The sequence below is a fragment of the Aulonocara sp. 'chitande type north' Nkhata Bay genome, linkage group LG10 (genome assembly GCF_057382095.1).
Source record: "Aulonocara sp. 'chitande type north' Nkhata Bay isolate Kocher_YH1m ecotype deep benthic linkage group LG10, A_spYH_male_GT1.1, whole genome shotgun sequence".
NCBI lineage: Eukaryota > Metazoa > Chordata > Actinopteri > Cichliformes > Cichlidae > Aulonocara > Aulonocara sp. 'chitande type north' Nkhata Bay.
This window is the reverse complement of record NC_141353.1, coordinates 20,410,739-20,430,726: the sequence shown is the minus strand read 5'-3', so window position 1 is coordinate 20,430,726 and position 19,988 is coordinate 20,410,739. Positions and strand designations below refer to the sequence as shown.

The following is a 19,988-nucleotide window of genomic DNA, read 5'->3' as shown; positions in this document are numbered from 1 at the left end:
CTCATTCGCAGGTCATGTTATAAAGTGTTACCAAAAACAGGGCAAAAAAAACTTCACAAATAGATAAAATACAGCCATAAAATAGCCACATTAGCCATCTGTTAGCATTAACATACTGTAGCATCGCAGTTGGACTATAAAGTTGTGGCAGAGTGGAACCCAGACACTACTCCATACCTGTGCAAAAAAGCAAGGGAGCAATATCTGAACTGAGTAGAGAGTCCAGTGTGGAGAATTTATCCGAACAAATAACGAGTGAAACCCGGAGCAGAGCAGCAGAATGATATGAGTTTCAGACCATAAGACAAGAGCTGAAGATGTAAAGAGCTGCAGACTGAGCTGGAAACGTATGAATGGTAAATGACAGATAGACGCTGCAAGATAACCTTTAACTTTTCTGTTTTTACAGAATTGTATTAAAATGTGTTTCTTATTTAGTTGTTGCCAGCTGTGAGGTCAGTTTTAAAATGCAGGTAGTGGCTGGTTCAATCTTTTAGATTGTGTTGTTTGTTGTAGTCTTTGTTTATTAGCGTATTTGTAGGTTCCGCGTAATTTACCTTTAAGATATGAACTGAAATTATCTAAATAATTTGTTAAATTAATAAAACCTCTAAACTTAATCCTAAATACTTTTGTTAACTATAATGTATATTAATGAAAATGAGTTAAAAATCAACAGGGTAGCTTGTAGCACATAGCCACCCCTCCCTGAGCCTGGTTCTGCTGGAGGTTTCTTCCTGTTAAAAGGAATATTTTCCTTTCCACTGTCGCCAAAGCTTTTACTCAAAGGGATTCATGTGATTTTGGGGGTTTTCTCTGTTTTCTTTGTTTTATTATAGGGTCTTTACCTTAAAACATTAAGGGCTTCGAGGCAACTGCTGTTTGCATCTGATGACCTCAGAGCATTCACTGGGTTACAGACAGTGAGCAAGTAAGAGATGTAATTAGGAAGTAAAAACCACTGAGAGCTTTACGAACTATTACAAGGAATTTAGATATACTGACAAACACACATTATGTTACAGCAGGACAGAATGCTGCAGTCCCGCTTAGAGTAATACAGAATCGTGCAGTGTGTGGATAAAACTCTGCTATCCTCTGCTTACATTTTAGAACATGTTGTTCTTTACAGAGCAGCGATGTCCTGGTCAGGATGACATCTGTCCATCACATCTGTCCATATCACTCACACATGCCAGTTAATAGCTATTAGATCACTGAGTACTGAACCTGAAACTTTTTTCAAAATAAGACAATAAAAATTGGCACGAATCAATGAGTGACACTCTAGATGGCTTTTACTTTGAAAAGACAGGAATTCTAATTTCCCTGTCATTGGGTTGTATTTAGGGGGTTTAGGTGGAAGCATGACTTGTGTGGTCTAAATGTAGCTTCAGAGGTAGTGTCGGTGGTTGGTGATTCATTCCCTGGTTGCTCCAATCTGCATCCCAAATTTTCCTGGGCAAGATACTAACCCTAAATTGCCTTTTGATGCATTCATTGGAGAGTGAATGTGTGTGACTGATAGAAAGCACCTAAGTATAAAAACAAATGGGATAAGTGAATGGGTGAATGTGGCATACTGCATAAATTGCTTTGAGTGCTCAGGTAGAGTAAAAAGGTGCTTTATAAGAAACAGGACAGGACCTCATTAATCTCTAAACCCTGGTCATGGGCCTGCTAACACAAAAACATGTTTCTATTTTGGCGTGATTGTCTTTGTGTTATTTTCTTTCTATTCCATTCTTAATTTGCTCCCCCTCTATATTGTTAAATATTGTTCATTGGTTTTTTATTGTTTTTATTGTCACATATACAAAAACTTAACAAGATGCACGAGACAAGGAAACACAAACAGGCCTAAATTTGGAAAAAGAAGAGATGAGGCAGAAACACAGGGAAGATGATTATTACAATTTGTACAACTAATACTAGAAATAATATACAAGTTATGAACCGAAATGTAATAAATAACAAAACAAAGAGAGCACAGTATTGCAAACCATCAGTTAGAAAGACATGGAGTAAAAACAGATTTCAAAAACTCAGAACCGCAAGAAATTAAACTCACTATAGCAGGTATACCGTCACCTCGACGTTGATGTGTTGTCTTTGTGTTGCATACAAATGACGTCACCGTACTTTTGGCCACGTTGTTATAACAACCACATGCAAATTAGATGATACTCAATTGTAATCGGAAAAAAACAAAACCGAGTAGATTGAGCCCTTTCCTGTCTGAGGTTTCTTCTTGTTAAAAAAAGTGTGCTTACTTCCCATTGTCACCACATGCTTTCTATTAAGGGGTCATGTGACTGTTGGAGTTTCTTTCTAATATTATAGGAACCATTCATTTAACTACTTAATCTATTTATTCTTTATTTTTCTTTCTTTCTTTCTTTCTTTATTGGTTTAATTTCAATACCCGTCTTAGCTCTCCCTTCTAATCATACAATCTGAGACTTAAGCTGGTGCAAAAGCACAAGTTATGCACACACACACACATTTCATTTCAAATAAAAGGAATCTTACTTGCTTGTGTCATCTTTGTCTGTATTGTATATGACTTGTCTAAATCAAATTTAAATGAATAATAATTATAATATTGTAGGGTCTTCAATCTGAAGTGCCTTAAACAGACTGTGGTTCTAAAGTTATGCTATATAAATAAAATTGACAATGAAAGGCAGACATATACACCGACACACCAAAAGTTACACACAGGTCATCGTTCTCTTCATTTAGCAGTTATTCCCGAGATCTGCACCCTCATCTCTTTCTGCTTGACTTCATTTTTGTCTCCCCAGCCTTACAAACACATCAAACACTAGAATGATCCAGAGCAGGGGAAAAAGTCAAATAAATGTGAGTGAGATGAAGGGAATCTGAAAACAAAAAGTAATATCCACTTCACAGCCACACTGCAGATGATTCCCCTATTCATCCTCCACCTCCTCCCTCTCCCAATATCCTCCTTTCTTGGTTTCCTTTATTGTGGGAACATATTACAGGTGTGGTGTGTGTTCACTTGTAAGCAGCAGAAACATCGATTTTGTGTCGCCTTTAGAAGATAACCAAAGGATATAACACTGCATGATGGGATGCTGTGTGTGTGTGTGTGTGTGTGTGTGTGTGTGTGTGTGTGTGTGTGTGTGTGTGTGTGTGTGTGTGTGTGTGTGTGTGCGCCATATTGTCAAGATTAGTGGAAGGAAGAGAAAAATATATATGTATTTACCTCACTGACAGCAATACTAGCGCATGATAAAAAACACCACACACTCTCCCCTCTTAACAGAATGCTTGCACACCTGAGCAGTATTTTTCCATGTTTTGCACATTGTATACAGAGCCTTTCTGAGGCTTTGGTAGAAAATGATCCCATGACTTTAAAATTGGGGGTTTGAACTAGTTTATTGTGTTTATTGTGAAGGTAGCAGTGGGTGTAGAAAAGGTTTGAGAGCAAACAGTTGAAAAATATGTAGGAAGAATGAGCTCACACAACCATACACAAGTGAGTGTGTGTGTGTGTGTGTGTGTGTGTGTGTGTGTGTGTGTGTGTGTGTGTGTGTGCGAGACAGAGAGAGATTTGTGTCAGCGTTGTAATTCGTCTGCACTGAACCATGCCTATTGTTGCCCTTGTAAACTGAGAGCAATGAGTGTTTCATTCAAGATGCGTCTGATAACAGAATCTCTGCCGTATGAATTAAATTAATAAAGCTTCTCTCTCTCTCTCTTTCCATCCTTCTCTTTTTTTCATCCCCATCCTCCTCTCCTCCTCCCCTCTCAGGTTACGGTGGGGTGGAGCTACTGTTGGTGTTGTGGGGCCTGGATCTCTCTTCACCCTGCCCTCGCCACTGTATCTGCTACACTTCACCTAGCACTGTCTCCTGCCAGGCCCACAACTTCCATGCTGTGCCTGAGGGCATCCCCGCTCAGAGCGAGCGCGTTTTCTTGCAAAACAACAAGATCCAACGGCTACTTCGAGGGCATTTCTCGCCCACTACCACTATGCTGTGGCTTTACTCCAACAACATCTCCTATATACAACCATCCACCTTCCATGGCTTTGACCGCCTAGAGGAGCTTGATCTTGGGGACAACCGGCACCTGAAGGCCATTGCCTCGGACACCTTCCTGGGCCTTGGTCGGCTACATGCCCTTCATCTATACCACTGTGGCCTGATCACCCTCCCTCCCGGGATCTTTTCAGGCTTACATAATCTCCAGTATCTCTATCTACAGGTACACGGATAACAGCTGCCTTTTATCTCTATTGTGTACTGCATCTGCCACCACAATCGCATTATGGTGTAATCTGTCAATCAAGTTGGTTCAGCACTTACGCCCCATGAATTGGTCCCTGATCAAATAACTGAGTGTAATGAAAATACCACGAGCTTTCCTGAAACAACAATACTCCTATAGTACAACTTCTGTGGCTAACCCCTGCAAGAGAACTATGTAATCCGAATCCATGCCTGAATATATGATTTCATTAATTACACAGTATGTTTATGAAGACAGAAGGATGATCTATTTATATCACGATGGAAAAATTGCTAAGATTGGCAGTGAATGATAGTGGTGCATTTACTGCAAAGTATCTTTGAGCAAGATGTTGAACCCTCAGTGGCCCGCGATGCAGAGTGTGAGTATGTGAACAGTAAAGGTTAAAAGTGGTTTGGATAGAAAAATAAAAGAGGACTTCAGTGTCGTGTGGATGATTGAATGAAGCTTGTAGTAAGAAAGTTCTTTGAGTGCTTGAATTGAGTACAAAAGCGCTATGTAAGTGCCAGCCCATTTATCAAATATCTTTGGGTCTGTTAAGTGCAAATGTCAGATGTCTAGTAGTTTTGACTTGCTTGCTAGATGTTGTCAGTGAGCTATAGCAGTCTAACAGGTTTAGACATGAAAGAAACAGTTTTTTACCTATTAGTGTTCAAATAAAGAGTCTGTTTAGATTTTTACACTGCTCTGGAGAAAACTTATATACTATATTGGGCCAAATAAAAGTGGAATTCATAACATTATATGAAGGGGTTAGAAAATTCTGTTTTCAAATCATATTTTCGAAAGGACAGTTTATTGGCACTAAAAGTGTTCCTACAACACGCTTTACTTTCACAAAGGGAATAAATTCATGATAAAAGCCTCATCAGATCATGAGCTGCATTCTCAATGTTAACAGAGAGAAAATCATTGTTACTATGGGCAATTTTTTTGAAGCTGAAATTACACAGCTGACTGTGTGACAGCTGACTGTGTGTGTTTTTCTCCTTAATGGATATGTTTTATTTGATTTATGTTTTTGTTATATTGAGAGTTAACAGCTCATAGCCTTTTTTCTTACTTTCTTACAGTACTTACTGTTTGTAGCTTTTAAGCGCTGTAACTGTTGCAATTTGAATTATGGCTAATTGGGTATTTATTCAGTTATTATTTTAATAAATGAAAAAGTTTTTCTTTTCTTTTTTCACTGAACTGAAAATGTACAGAACCATGAGTGAGTTCAAAACTGTCCAAAGGTTCATTATGAGTAAATGATGTTTTCATTGTTTCAAACCTACTTAGTAACTGAGGCAACAGCTACAGACTGACAAGTTTGGAAGCACTTTTACGTCAAATGTTTGTTTGTTTGTTTTTTCAAAGAAACCCCAAAGGGAAAAAAATAGAGAGAAATCAGTTGGTAGAATGAGAGTAGATTACCCCTTATTATTTATTTGATATAGTAATCTCCAAACTTAGTCAAAACTCAAAACATAGTTTTTAATTCAAAGGGTCCACTTTTGAGCTCTTTAATCCACTTTATTTAGCCAGTTCAGTTAGTTTATGCATGTGTTCTCTATAACACACACACACACACACACACACACACACACACACACACACACACACACACACACACACACACACACACACCAAACACACATGTATAGTTTATTTAAGGATTAAAATTAACATATTATCTGTATCTTGTATGATTCTAAAACAAACAGAAAAATGCAAATGCAATGGATTACTCATACTCAGGTAATAAAAACTATGCTTGATGTCTTGCAACCCATTTTAAGCTTCTCTTTTTATCTTTCCTTTTTATTCCTACATCCTGGCAGGATAACCAGTTAGAATTCCTAGAGGATGATTTGTTCATCGACCTTCTGAACCTCAGTCATCTCTTCCTACATGGCAATCGTCTATGGAGTCTTCGCCAGAACACTTTTCGAGGTCTAGGAGTCTTAGACCGGCTCCTTCTCCACCAGAATCGAATCCAGTGGGTTGATCGTCAGGCCTTCCATGACCTTCGGCGTCTCACTACTTTGTACCTGTTTAATAACTCCCTCACTGAGCTGTCTGGAGCCACCCTGACTCTTCTACCAGCCCTGGAGTACCTGCGACTCAACGACAACCCCTGGGAGTGTGACTGCAAGGCCCTGTCGCTTTGGGATTGGCTGCGGAGGTTCAGAGGCTCCACCTCCTCTCTGATGTGTGTTTCGCCGCCTGAGCTGACAGGGAGGGACCTGAAAACGCTCAAGAAAGAGGAGCTGCCCAGTTGCATATCAGGCGAGAGTCATGCGCATGGCGCCCCAGGCAGAGAGATTGAGCACGGGGAGTCTTTAAACCACCTGAATCGTCACAGAAACCATCACAACCACCATCAGCGGCCATACTTGCCCCACGGGGACCAGTACAGCTTGCCTTCACCCTCACCCCTACCACGGCCACCTAAAGGAGGCCGCCGAAACTGTACTCGCCGTGGCCGCAAGCCAAAAGGGGGGCTCAATGAGGTGCAGGTACTTCAGGAGGGGGGTGAAAAAGACTACACTCCAGATGGTGATAAATATGACCTGTCTGCCACAACAAGGAGGAAGAACAAGTGCATCCCCAGAACTTCCGTTGGCCCACCAATTGGGGTCCAGAGAGCTAATAACAAAGCAGGGTCACATCATGCAGGTTTAGTTTCGTGTTTGTCATCAGCTCTGCTGCTGTCACTCTACTTTGTGATCCTACGTTGAGACAGGAAATGGACACTGTTGTGCTGGTGATGCAACCATATGATTCATTCTCCTGAACCACCTTGTTCTGGCTCTTTAAATGAGGCATGTGCACATAAATGTGTGTGTAAATGACTGTGTACAAAGGACATCACTGAAAATCCCTGTGGTATTAATGCAGGGGTCATTCTGAGTCATAATCAATACATGTTAGTCAGGGAAAACTATTTTGCCCACTTGCTTTGATGATGTCACCAAGGGAAACAACAGGAAAACTTTTGTGTCTCTGGCATCAACTGCTTCACTGAATTTATGTACAGCCACATAAAATAACAAGCCAATAATTCAGCAACAGGAACACACAGTAAGTAACAAAACAGTTCATGGCTCGGTCTCTGCGTTTAGCCCCCGTGACACGATAGCGCTCTCAACCGCAACCTCCATCTGTCAGTCAAGCCGAGAGGAAGACATACTCATTTGTAGCTGTCACCGTACTCACTCAGCAACACCTTAAGATCAAGAAAGAAAATACCGCTGACACAAGTGGCAGGAAAATGAGTCATTGTGAAACGTTTTAGCAGTAATAGCTATAACCATTATATACCTGCAAATAAAGTGGTTTTCTTTCACGTATCAGGACAAGTTTAATGTGAATCTGTATGCTTAACTTTTAACTTTTTAGTCTAAATTCTGAAAGTACCACAGAAATTGTCACTCAACTATTCGCCATTCAGGTCTTCAAACTGTTGAAAACTATAATCTGTCTGTGCCCTCACATCGAAACTTCAAAAAGCCATTCAGAACTAACCAATCGTTCGAGGAGCCAGCTGGTCACAGTCAGTGTAAATGAATGGGAACGAGTGACTGAAAAAGATTACGATTTTTTTGTATTAATGTTTGTATGTATATGTGTGTGTGTCCTCTAAAAAATTTAATTAAAAAACGCTAAAGCCATGCGGGTAGAATGAAGTTAGAAAGCAAGAGTGCCTATCGAGAGCCAGTTTCCAATATGGGCAAAACTTTGGAATTTCATTCAGCCTTTGACCTCTGTGGCTACAAAACAGAGGCTCAGCTTATGCAGGTCAAGGAAAAGCTGAGGCCTGAGCCAGACTCACAATTCCAAGAAACAGATATGCACTTTCCTCTTTCATACCACAGAGGCTATAAATACATCTTCTAAAGAGAGATGATCCAATCCAAATATTCTTCGGGAGCTTTCAATCAGATGATGATCACCACAAGTCACGACATCTTCTGCCAAGATCCAATCGTTCATCAAAAGGAGAGCAGAGAAGTAGCTCAAAATCTGTGATGATCACCGGACGACTGACAAACTCCTGATTTTCTCTCTTTGTTTAGTGTGCTCCGAAACAGACATCGATGTGCAAGCCCTGACTGGAGACTTGGATTTTAATGCTGCTACGTTTGAGGAGAGAGAATCCCATTGGCCTTTTGTTGGCTCGGGACTACTCTTCAAGAAATTAAAAAAAGCACAGAAAGAACTGTGTGACATGGCGCCCTTTGAGCGGTTCAAGCACACACCCTCTAACCCTCCCAAAATAGCCCAATCTATCACCTTCACAGCCTTCCTGTCCCACTATAAACACCCCATGAGTCCAAGGTTTTTGAATCACAAACAGAGCACCACAGATAATGCCGAGACTTTGACTCAGTCACTCAGCCAAAGTGCTCAATGACAAAACCTGTACAGATACTCATGGGCCACCCGGGTACCTTGGCAAGCCAGTAATGCTAAAGATCTCTTTGTTTCTTTTACAATTACAAAGTTATAAATCTTATTTTGAAAAAGAAAAATACCCTTTTATGCAAAAGATGAACTATAAGCTTAAAAAAAAAACAAGCTAAATAATTGGCACGCTAACAAAAAGCACAAAGAATAATGAGTTTAGTTTTGCTGGCATCCTTAAAATACCTGGTTTTGATGGGAATTCATGAGCAGGGCCCGCATTTGTACCCTGCTTGGGTGTGTTTCCCACTGAGCCCCACCTTTTCATGTCTCTCTATCTAGATGTCGGGAAGCCTGTCACTTGAGTCATTCTCCTGACATGTAGGATTTAGAAATCCCTACTGGTGAACTTGTTTGTGCTGCTGTTAACCCAGAGGTGATGTAAATTGTGTCTGTTTATTCCTGTGAGGATGACTTTTATATATATATTAAAAAAAAAGAGAAAAAAAAGTGGATAAACTGATTCTCTGATGTGTCTCAGTAGTTCCCTCAAAAAAAAGAGAGAGACTAAAAACAGGGAGCTTGAGGCTGGAACTTTTATTATTATTTTTTAAATATGATTTTTATCATTATATCATTTTCCCTTTCAGTCTTTTTTTTTTTTTTTGCTTTCCTGTTTTGTTTTCGCTGACTCACTGAAGATAAACGGTACACTGCACTGCTCCACCCCCAACCCCTCCCCTTACCGCTCCTCCAGCTTTCCTATTCATCCCCTTTTCTCCCTCCCCTCCCCTTCTCCTCACCCCTCCAAAACTTGCATCCTTTCTCTCTCCTTGTCTGTCTGTCTATTCTCTTTTCCTTCTCCTCCTTCTCTGCTCCTTTCCTTGCTACTCCCAACACACACACACACACACACACACACACACACACACACACACACACACACACACACACACACACACACACACACACACACACACACACACACACACACAGCTCTATCTCTAAACTCTTTTCCTTTACTCTCTTCCTTTGTGCAACCCAAATGTTTTGTATGTGGTTATCAAACAATGCCAGACTCAAAAGCTGTTTATAAATAACATTAAACAGAAAGTGTCCTCAAATGGCTGAGGTGGTCTTGTGTTTGTTTGCCTCCCTTTTGTCAGCACATATGCGCATCTGTCTGTGTGTGGCTAATAGACATACGTCTAAAATGAGCCCTGGGGCTGAATGATAAGCGAGTGAAAGGAGAGGAAAATGGTTAAAAAGTTTTTTTTCAAAAAGAAAAAAAAAGCTAATGAATAAGTATGCACATCATCTACTGCTCGGAGAGAAACACTCACATTTAGCCAGGATATATTTTGGCCTGCTTCGTGTCCTAGTTTCACTCACTACGCTGCAGCCTCATATTAAATATGTATCAGAGTGAGTCTAAGCACATGCGCGCGCACAAACTGTCAAATACACTCACCTGTCGAGTTCTATTAGCTGCGAGGGTGCCAGTGAGTTGTCTTGCGTCGGGTCAAGGCGAGGTCGTCTAGAGCGTTGGCATGTGCTGTGCCTGCTTTAAATGTGTTCGTGTTCATGCTCATGTGTGTGTCCGCATGTGAATTGTTGTATTGATGCAGACGTGCGTGTTTGTGCACTAAATATGCATGCTCACCGCTGTACCTTGTATGCACACTGGCTCAGATCTAGCCTGACAGCCGGCTAGGGCAGAGAGAGGTGTGCCTCTGAGAGACAATATCACTGCTCTGTTTGTAAAACAAAGCTGACAATTGGGAGAGAGAGAGAGTGAATTAGACACTAGGATTTAAGGCAGAAGGGTGGATGTCCATGAAGTAGTTATCAGCGCCAGACAGACCAGCGGCCAGGGGATAGGAAGTCAGCATAACACAGGTGGCTCCAGCATCAGCGGCTGCTGGTGTACAGTCGGTCGCTGTGTGCGTCCCAAATTAAGCCTGGGTTGCAGCTTACATGTGTTCATTCATGTAGAGGCACTATGCAAACCACTAGAAGCCAGCATTTAAATTAAGCAGAAAGGTTCTGCATCAGTGAGTTCGGGGAGATTTATGAAATATGAATCTGTTTCTAAAATTGAAGTCTCATGGTTCAAAGGGTATTAATTATAAAGATAGTTGAAGTAAAAGGTTTATGAGCACAATAAAGAATGGCCAGTGAAACTGCAGGAGGTGAGATGTATGGAAGATGCGAAGGAAAGAAGACTGAATACTAATTTCAGATGATGAAAAAAGACATTAGACTAAGATAAGGTGAGAAAATATAAAGTGCGTTTTTTCTAATGATGTAAATTTTAAAAAGTTACCCCCCACAACTCACACCTGATTACCACAAAGCCTATTGAATTAAGAAATCCTTCAACAAATCGTCCAAACGATCTAAAATAACTCAAGAACAGCTGAGAAACAACATCATTAGTCTAGAAAGGGTTACAAAGCCTTGAGTGAACCCAGCCTGGTGAACCACAGTGAGAGTAATTATCCACAAATGGAGAAAACTTGGGACAGTGGTGAACCTTCCCAGGAGAGGCCGGTCAACCAAAACTATTCCAGAAGAGCATCAGTTGAGGTCAGAGTTCATGATTCAACAGTAAGAGAATGAGCAGAAATGAGGAAAAATGGCATCCATGGGAGAGGGGCATTTTCACATTAGATAAAAAATTTCTTGATGACTGGCACTCGGATTATTCAGCAAAGGAATGATGGGAAACACCAGCAAGTCTACCTCTGAATACCTCAAAAAAGAAATTCACCTGAGATGTTTTGGCTCGACCTTAAACAGGCCATTCATACGTGAAAATCCTCCACTGTGGCTGAATCAAAACAATTCTGCAAAGAACAGTGAGCCAAAATTCCTCCACGGTGATGTGAAAGACTCCTCCCCAGTCAATGCAAATGCTGGTATTGTAGTTCTTACTACCAGTTATTAGATTTAGGAAGGAAATCACTTTTTCACACAGGTCCAGGCAGGTTCAGATTACGTCTTTTTCTCCGTTGAATGACTGAAATAATTGAATGAATTAAAAACTGCATTTTGTATTTATTCAGCTTATCTTTGACTAATATTAAAATTTGTTTGATGATCTGAAATATGTCATGGTGAAATATATGCAAAATAATTTCTCAGCACTACATAACAGACAAGAACATGATGAATTAATAAAAATGACCAAGTTGGCAAATGTCAGAGTTAGGAATCTCTGAACAAACAGGAAATTTTGGGTAGAAATTAGAGATTTTAATAAGTACATATGGAAAAATAAAACAAGAAAGGTAAAAGTGAGGAAGAGAAGCGTGATAAATAATAGGATCCTTCCTATTATTTATCACGCTTCAAGTGTAGGAAGAGTTTGGAGAAGAGAGAGAAGAAAAAAAGCAATCAACAGACGTAACAGATGCCGTTAAAGTCAATCAGAGGAATGGAAGGAGGAAATTAAAGAAGAGAAGGATGCATGGGGGGGAAAAGAGAAAACATTCAGAGACAGATGTATGCAAGCTTCATGATCAAACAGTAGAACAGCTCATCCACTAGTTCAGTCCCTAAGCTGAGGATCTAAAATAGCCGCATGTGAATATTTATATATATTCCATCGGCAAAGAGGCCAGGCAAAATTGATTTCTCTGTGTGAATCCCCGAAGAGTTGAGACTCAGCAAAAGAAAAGCAGCAAAGAGCAAGGGAGAGTAAAGCTAAAGAAATAAAGCTATTCTAGAAAGAACAGAGGAGGATTTTTGTGAAATGAGTCAAAAACGAAGAAATGAGAGACACCTTCGGCTAAACGCAAGTGTACAACTGCACCACACTGATGCAAATGTTCGTCTCGCATACAATCTATACCAGTAAGACTGCAAGAATATAATTCACACTATCTTACTTGATTTTTATTCCCATCACCATCCGAGTGCATTGCATCTCTCGTGCACCAGCTCACATGCCTTACAGTTGCTGGCTGTAAGCACCATTTAACACCAGCCATCTTTCCATGGCCATAACCATCAGGCTACATTACTCTCATTATCGGCAAATATATGGTTCTAATTAGAGAGAAGGTCAAAGTATTGAACTGTGACTGAGCTAGTGGAAACTGTGAGCCTGTACATTTCTAGATGTGAAACTTTTTCAAAAGTTTCAAGTTTGAAGTTAACACTTGCATGGCACTTACTTGCCTGTGGCCTGTGTAATCTTCCTGTACTGGGTTGCTTCTTTATGAAGTGCGTCTACATATTATTGCCACTTGACAAGCCTCATAAAAAGGCAATAAAAGTTCATGTGCATATGAAAAATCAGCAGGACTCACACACAGTTTGAGGCGTTTTCAGCCTTTTAGCAGCAGAGACTTACACAAGGAAATGTGAGAAATGACATTTGAAAATGCAGCTGAAGTTTTCATTACCTCTTGTTAATGTGTTATAAATCAAACATATGTCAGAGTGATTTCCTAAATTTTAGAGTCTTGCTGCAGTTTTATTAAATGTTTCATCATCCTGGATTTATGTTATAAATAAGTAAAATCTGTATCTGTGCCATATCGTGGCAGCATATGCACTCGCAGAAACAATATTAGTGTTATCTCCATTTTTAATGCACTGTTCTTTTTTTTTTTTACTAAGCAATCTGGAAACTGAGGTCGAAATTAATTGAAACACATCGGAAAGGAAGTGACAGTAGGCAGGCGTTTTTGTCACCATGCTAGTTCCCATCTGAGAAATTAATTTCACTGTCAAAGCATGGCTGCACAAGAGTATAGCTTAGAAACTATTTGTGGGCATAAATAATAAATGCTGTGGAGAGCAAAACAATCCAAGAGTTGGGCAAAATGTGTTTTGGATACCTTAACTAGAGCCTGTAGCTACAGCCCGGTGAGACCCACTTCAGCACATTGTATGTATGTAGGTATCCCAATATGCTGTCACTTAAAGTTCGCCACAATTGGTATCTCAGTGTGCAACAGTGTGAAAGAATATCTGAGAACTTGTATTATGTAACATAATACAAGTTCTCAGATATTCTTACATTTTTGAGCGCTTTTTAAGTAAAGCTTATGCATGTTTGTTTAGGAGGGTCTATATTCACTCATCTGCCTGCATTCCTGGCTTTAAATTGCACTGCTCTTCTGTCATTTTGCCTTTCAGACTTTCATTCATGTGAAACATCATCTCCACTTCCTTCTGCGCCACCACTATTTTTCCTACATTATAGGCTCCAATCAGACTCTAATCGTAAAAATAGTTTAATGTTTAGTTCTTTTCAATGATCTCTCATTATTAAAAGGTTATTTTTGTTAAGGAGAGGCTGTGTTGTGTTGGCAGAAAAAGAATAAACTTAAAAGCAGCTTTATAGTTGAACACTCACTGAATACAAAACAAAACAAGACCTAATATTTCACAACAAGAATCTTCCAGGAAAAAAAACACACTATGAGGAAGGCAGAATGAAGACAGAGACCAAAGGGAAACAGACAATAAATACAAACCCATGATAATAAGCAGATTTGAAACAGGTGGGAATGCAGCCATGAAACACAAGCAACTAAAGACTACCAAAGTAAAACAGGAAGTGAGATAAGACAGACTAACAGCATACAAATTTTCACATAAGTAAAAACCAGAAGAAAAGGCCGAGCGAACAGAACAGAAACACAAGAGGAGATCAACCTAAGGATCGCAGAGGCAAAGAAAAAATAATGAACAAGAAATAGGAGAGATTTAAAAACTAACCAATACACACAACAGAACTATAAAACAAAAATAACGAAAGATTCAAAATCAGAAAAACTCCAAAGATCCCAAAACTCAAAACGACCATGAAAGCTCCACTAATTATTTAAATATTTCTCTGTGGACCAAAGCAGTTGGCTTTGACTGGCATTGCCATCCTCCAGCAATGCCACTACTCTAAGTAAACATGTGGCTGAATGTCAGTCTTTTTCAATGTCCAAATGTCAAAGTCCTGTGTTGTTTGGATCATTAAATGCTAGTTTGTCAGGTGCTCTCTATTTGATTCTGTTTGCTACAGTGTACACTTTTTCATCCTCATCTGTGTTCTTTAGCATTTTGAACCTTTTGCTATTAGTTACAGTTTTGTTTGTATTAAAGCTAAAATGCTCCCTCAGGGTCTCCTGTGTTAAGTTTATTCCTGTGTCTGTGCTTCCGCGTTTAGTTATTAACTGTCGTTTCCTGTTTTGTTTTGGTAGTTATTTGTCTCCTGTGTTTTGCGTTTAATTTTACTTCCCCTCCCAGCTCATTGTCTTTGATTACATTACCTGTGTCTCCTTACTCTCCTCGGTCCAATTCCCTGATTACCCTTTGGTGTATAAATAGTGCTGTCTTCCCCTCAGTCTTAATTTCTGTCTGTTACCCTTACTTATGTGTTCCCTGCCTGGATATGGTTTTGTGCTGTCATTTGGGTTTTTGTGTTGGCTTTTCCACTGGTTGAATTAAAGGTGTATTTTCAGTTCGTCCAGTTTGCCTCAAGAGCCTGCATTTGGATCCCTTAGCTGGCAATTTATGGCACTTATATTGTTTGGGTAAATATTTGTGTTCAACATATGTAAACAGGGTCAGCCAGAGCATAAGGACTGGATGGGAGCCAACTTGAATGCAATGGAGAGGTGGGTGTCCACGAAACAGAAATTATTACACAGTGGGAAACTGGGCAATTTAGATGTAAAATGTAGAGACACTCATAATTAACAGATTTATGCAGTTGGCATATTTACAGGCTACACAACAAATTCCTGGATGAACAAAATGTACATTAAACCTTGTTAAGAACCAGTGTGTATAATTGTGCATATACTGCATACTGAGAAATGTGGACACATTTACAAAAGTGTACGTAATGCATTGCTAAGACAACATAGTAAGCAATGCAGGAGAAATGTTTTTTATCAAGGTGCACAAGCTGTGTAGTGCACCCACAATGCATTAGGACAGCTAGAGTTGGCCGCTGTGACTGCATAATCTTCTCAAAGTTTTTGTTTTGCAATTTTCAGATCACATCGTTCTTAAAAGACAGCTGCGTAGGTTTAATGGCCTGTTTTTAGTTCCACAGAGATGTGATTGGTACTTCTGTCCATCCTCTCCAGAATCACTGGGTTCTTCACTTCTTAACCTCTATTGCTCCAGATGTTGTGTGGCTATTAAAGACGTTTAGTTATTGCAAATGTGGGAAGTTGACTCTTTATTACTGTTTCATTTTTGCACTGATTATCACCTGCACACATGTATATATTAATCTGTTTAGCACTTTTAATTCTTATTTTTATATTTATTTAAGTTTTGTCTTACAGTATGTTTTGCACTAAGTACTGCAGCAATTTCCTAATGTTGTAAACCTGCTCAACATTTGGCAATAAAACCCTTTCTGATTCTGGTTCTGATTCTAATCTATATGGCTCCATTTTACTTATAGTTGTAAATGTATGTCAGGGCCCATAGCCCAACAAAAAAAAGTTAGGAACATCACCAAGACCTCCGTTACTAATGTGGTCCTATGTATTATTTCTGAGGGCTCTGCTGTACTGGGTGGTTTGAAACCACTTCTGGTGGAGACAGCATGTCACTTTTAGTCCTCTACCTGTCATCTAGATGCTGTCCCAAATTAATTCTTATGCCACAAGTCCTTCTAAATGATTAATTATTTGCCTTTTTTTGGCAGTGAGCCATTCTCTTTTTAGTCCCAGACACTCGGGATTACCCCCTACGTCGATAAAGGCTTGTCTTGGGTTTTGATCTCATCACAGTGTCCTGGCTTCTGAACTCACATCCCTTTCAAACCACCACACTTGGCTTTTGCAGTTTGGGGACATTTTACCATCGAGAGTTTTTCTTATATTCTCTCGGTAAGCTGGAAGGTAAAAGGCTCGACTATCTCAACTGCTTGTGGTTACCAGAATTCTTTTAAGAGTTGTTACTTATCAATTTATGAACCTGTAAATCTAACCATTCGTGTGAACTATGCGACTGATGAGTCTGAACTAAGAATTTGAGTTTTCACAATCATTTTGTTTTTCAAGGTCACCCATGTATCGAGCTAAATGCTTGCAGTTAGTTTACTTACTTCGAAAGATTCTATTTTAGACATACTTTCTTACTTTTGATCAGTAAAAGACCTTTTCTTTTTAAACTGTGGCATTTCAAATGTACAATACACATGAAGATCTACAGAGCTGAGACTTTGCAAGACTTTATCTTTTTCAGTAACCTCACAGTCTCAGCAGCAATGATAAACTTCCTCCAAAATTAGATACAGAGCCCAACACAAGCCATGTACATGTGTCTATCCACCAACACGGAAACTCCAAGCAGTGCAGGGAACTGATGTTTAGTGAACTGATACAGATAAGGCATAACCCAGCAAGTCACCTGAAATAAAGCATCAGTCTAAGCCACCTTTGATGCACATAAATGTATCCTTCACTTCATATGAGAACACTATCACTGTCACGCTGATAATTTGATCAGACAGGGATAACAACCAGATGCCCGGATATACTGTAATGTTAGGCATAGAATCATACATAATGCTCACAATGAGCATTAAGATCTAATTATGACACAGTAAACAGCAAAGACAGAGAAACACATTTTGTTCAAATCATTTGCATGAATAGAAAAAACACATAGTATTCCCATATAGTTTGGGAGCATCTGTGTCATCTCCAACACCAGTTCCAATTTCTAGCCTTTAAAGTTTATCAATCATTTTTCATTTCAGCAAAGGGGTGAGTGACCTCTCTGTAACTCAATAGTCACTTTGTGCAACCTCAGTTTTGAGAGACTGCAGAGAGAGACAATCTGCAGATTTGCACCATGTGCACGCCACCGTTACTGACACGCCTGCAAGAACGGCACCTCCGCTTGTATTTCGGGTTAAAAGGTGTTGCTTTGACTTTGTGGAATAAACGGAAAAGGTGTTTATTTCAGTTCCTATTAAACAAGCTAATTCACTGACAGTGAACTTCTCAAAACTCAAAGCTGAGACTTTACTGTGGCACCACAGATCAATACAGGGGCACATGGCACAGTGACAGGGGTCAGCAACACCAATAAATGAGGCGGATAAAGACAAATAAAAATGAAAGTTCTGCTTTATATGTCTAAATAGGGGGATTTATTTTGACAGGCATGAACCAATAATCACCTAAACTGGCCGCAGACACTGTCTCTGACCCTAAGAGATACAGATTTTGAATTTAAAGCTGTTCACACATTCACCTAACAAATCTCTTTGGTGAGGCAATCCTTCTCAATGCATAGAAATCTACCAAATCAGACTACCCACTAGTAGTTTGATTTGATAGGGGTTGCCACAGCTACCTAGTGTGGCAACCCCTTGTGAATGAGGGAGCAGCCAAAAGTAGCTTATTTTTGGATTAGTGAAGACTTCCTAGATCCAGACTTAAAAGCAGAGGTGATAGAGCCTTTTCAGTGGTGGCTCCTAATCTTTGGAATAACCTACATTTTCACAAAAGAGATGCAGATTCTCTAAATCATTTTAAAACACTGTTAAACACCTATTCATTTTCACTTGCTTTTAGTTTTAGTTGAGCAGGGTACCCTGCCCTTTGATATTCAAACATAGTGTTATTCATTTTTATTTCATTAGATGATTTATAATGTATGTTTATTGTTGATTTAGTGATTGCTATGTATAGTCTATCTTTTGTATAACATATCACTTTGGTCATCTTAGGTTGTTTAAGATTTGCTATAGAAATACATTTTGACTTGACTTACACTGGCAAATGTAATTCTGGAGGTGATTCTGAACGACCTCAAACACAATTTGTGGCTTTTCTGTTACAGTAGTTTTTGTAACTTAAAGGCCAGCATGCAGTTTTGTTAAATAATCTGACAAATACTCTCTGTGCCCTGCTTTCAGCCAAAGCACTTTACAATTGACCCTTCACTCACCTCTACTCACACAAAACACCCCTTGGAGGTAAGCTACCACACGATACACTAACTAGTCATCAAGAGCTATTAGGTTTCAGTGTGTTGGTCATGAATATCTGGGGGAAGGAATCCATCTGCCAAACGTTCGATTAGTCCATGATGAATGTATAGAGCTGTACAATGCAATTTTGGGCCATGAATCACAGTTTCAAAAGCAGAGGATTCTTATCACTGTACAGTGAATGAATTATTACATGCCTAGTGCCTGATAACAGCAGTGCAGAACAGTGGACCCGCAGACTGAGAAAAGTTAACATGACCAAGATGAGGTATAGCACTTACAACGACATGATTGCATTGCTAGTGGGATAGCTCCCATGCTATATAGAGCAGAGTTTGGCACCAACAACAGAGAAAAACTAAATAGTAGACAGTGTCCATTTTCTGGTCTCTGTTTTCTCATTTCAAAATCCACCTGCTGCAAAAAAATACTCCAATACCACTAGAACAGAAACAACCATAGTGACAGTTTCTGTGTAAAAAAGAAAAAAACAAAAGAAATCCTGGCAAAAAGTTATCTGGTTAAATTTTTTTTTCACATCCCAAAAATCGAACTCTTGAAATTATGCAGAGCAGCAGAGCTGTCACTGCATTTATTTATTAATGAGATCATGCATGGATCACAGTTTATCATCACTGTCATTAGGTTGACAAATACAATATGTTGTATTATATTTCAACATATTGTTTCAATAAAATGCCATAAAATGAATGATGTGATTAACATTAAAAACACATGGTCTTAGTCATTGAGCATGAGTAAAAATCTTTTACAGGCACGGGTTTGTTAATGTTTTTCGAGTTTTCTGTTTCTCTCCTCACTTTGCAGCAGTAGAACCACTGACTTTATTATATTTTCAAGTTGACACAGTAAACCTGATCACAAGCAGTTTCTTGGCTATTTACTTAGACAAATGTTTTGGAAAGTATTATCATTGATTTGGAGTTGTGTTTTTGACCATCGGGTGGGCGTAACCTAAGCCCTGTACTCACTCTCCTTTACTTCTGTTTTTGGTCTCTACATCTGCCAAGTGCTCCATGTGTTCAGTGGTTAGTTACTCTGCTGTGTGTTGTTCATCAGGTAAAAGTGGGTTTTTAAGCTAAAATATTTGATGGCTATAAAAATAGTTCAGTGAGAGCCAAGAGAGTGACTCAAAACAATAAAAGGACAGATAGACAGCTAAACAATGAAATGAGACTAGTTATAAAGCCCCATAAATCATTCATTTAAAACTATCACATTTGACACTTTTATTTGTTATAGTATTATTACAAATGTACTATAGCTGGCTTAAGTGAAAGCGGGAGCACCATTAAGTAAAAAATGGACA

General features: G+C 39.3%; 1 protein-coding gene across 1 annotated transcript in view; it reads left to right on the top strand.

Moving 5' to 3' along the window:
* Positions 1-15,911, top strand: part of rtn4rl1a (reticulon 4 receptor-like 1a) — a 120,573-nt gene extending 104,662 nt beyond the window's left edge. Inside the window, exons 2-3 of the mRNA XM_086308953.1 lie at positions 3,788-4,242; positions 6,114-15,911. Coding sequence (XP_086165079.1) covers positions 3,788-4,242; positions 6,114-7,013 — 1,355 coding nt within the window. The 3' untranslated portion in view covers positions 7,014-15,911. The remainder of the gene's footprint in view (positions 1-3,787; positions 4,243-6,113) is intronic.
* The last annotated feature ends 4,077 nt before the right edge of the window (positions 15,912-19,988 follow it).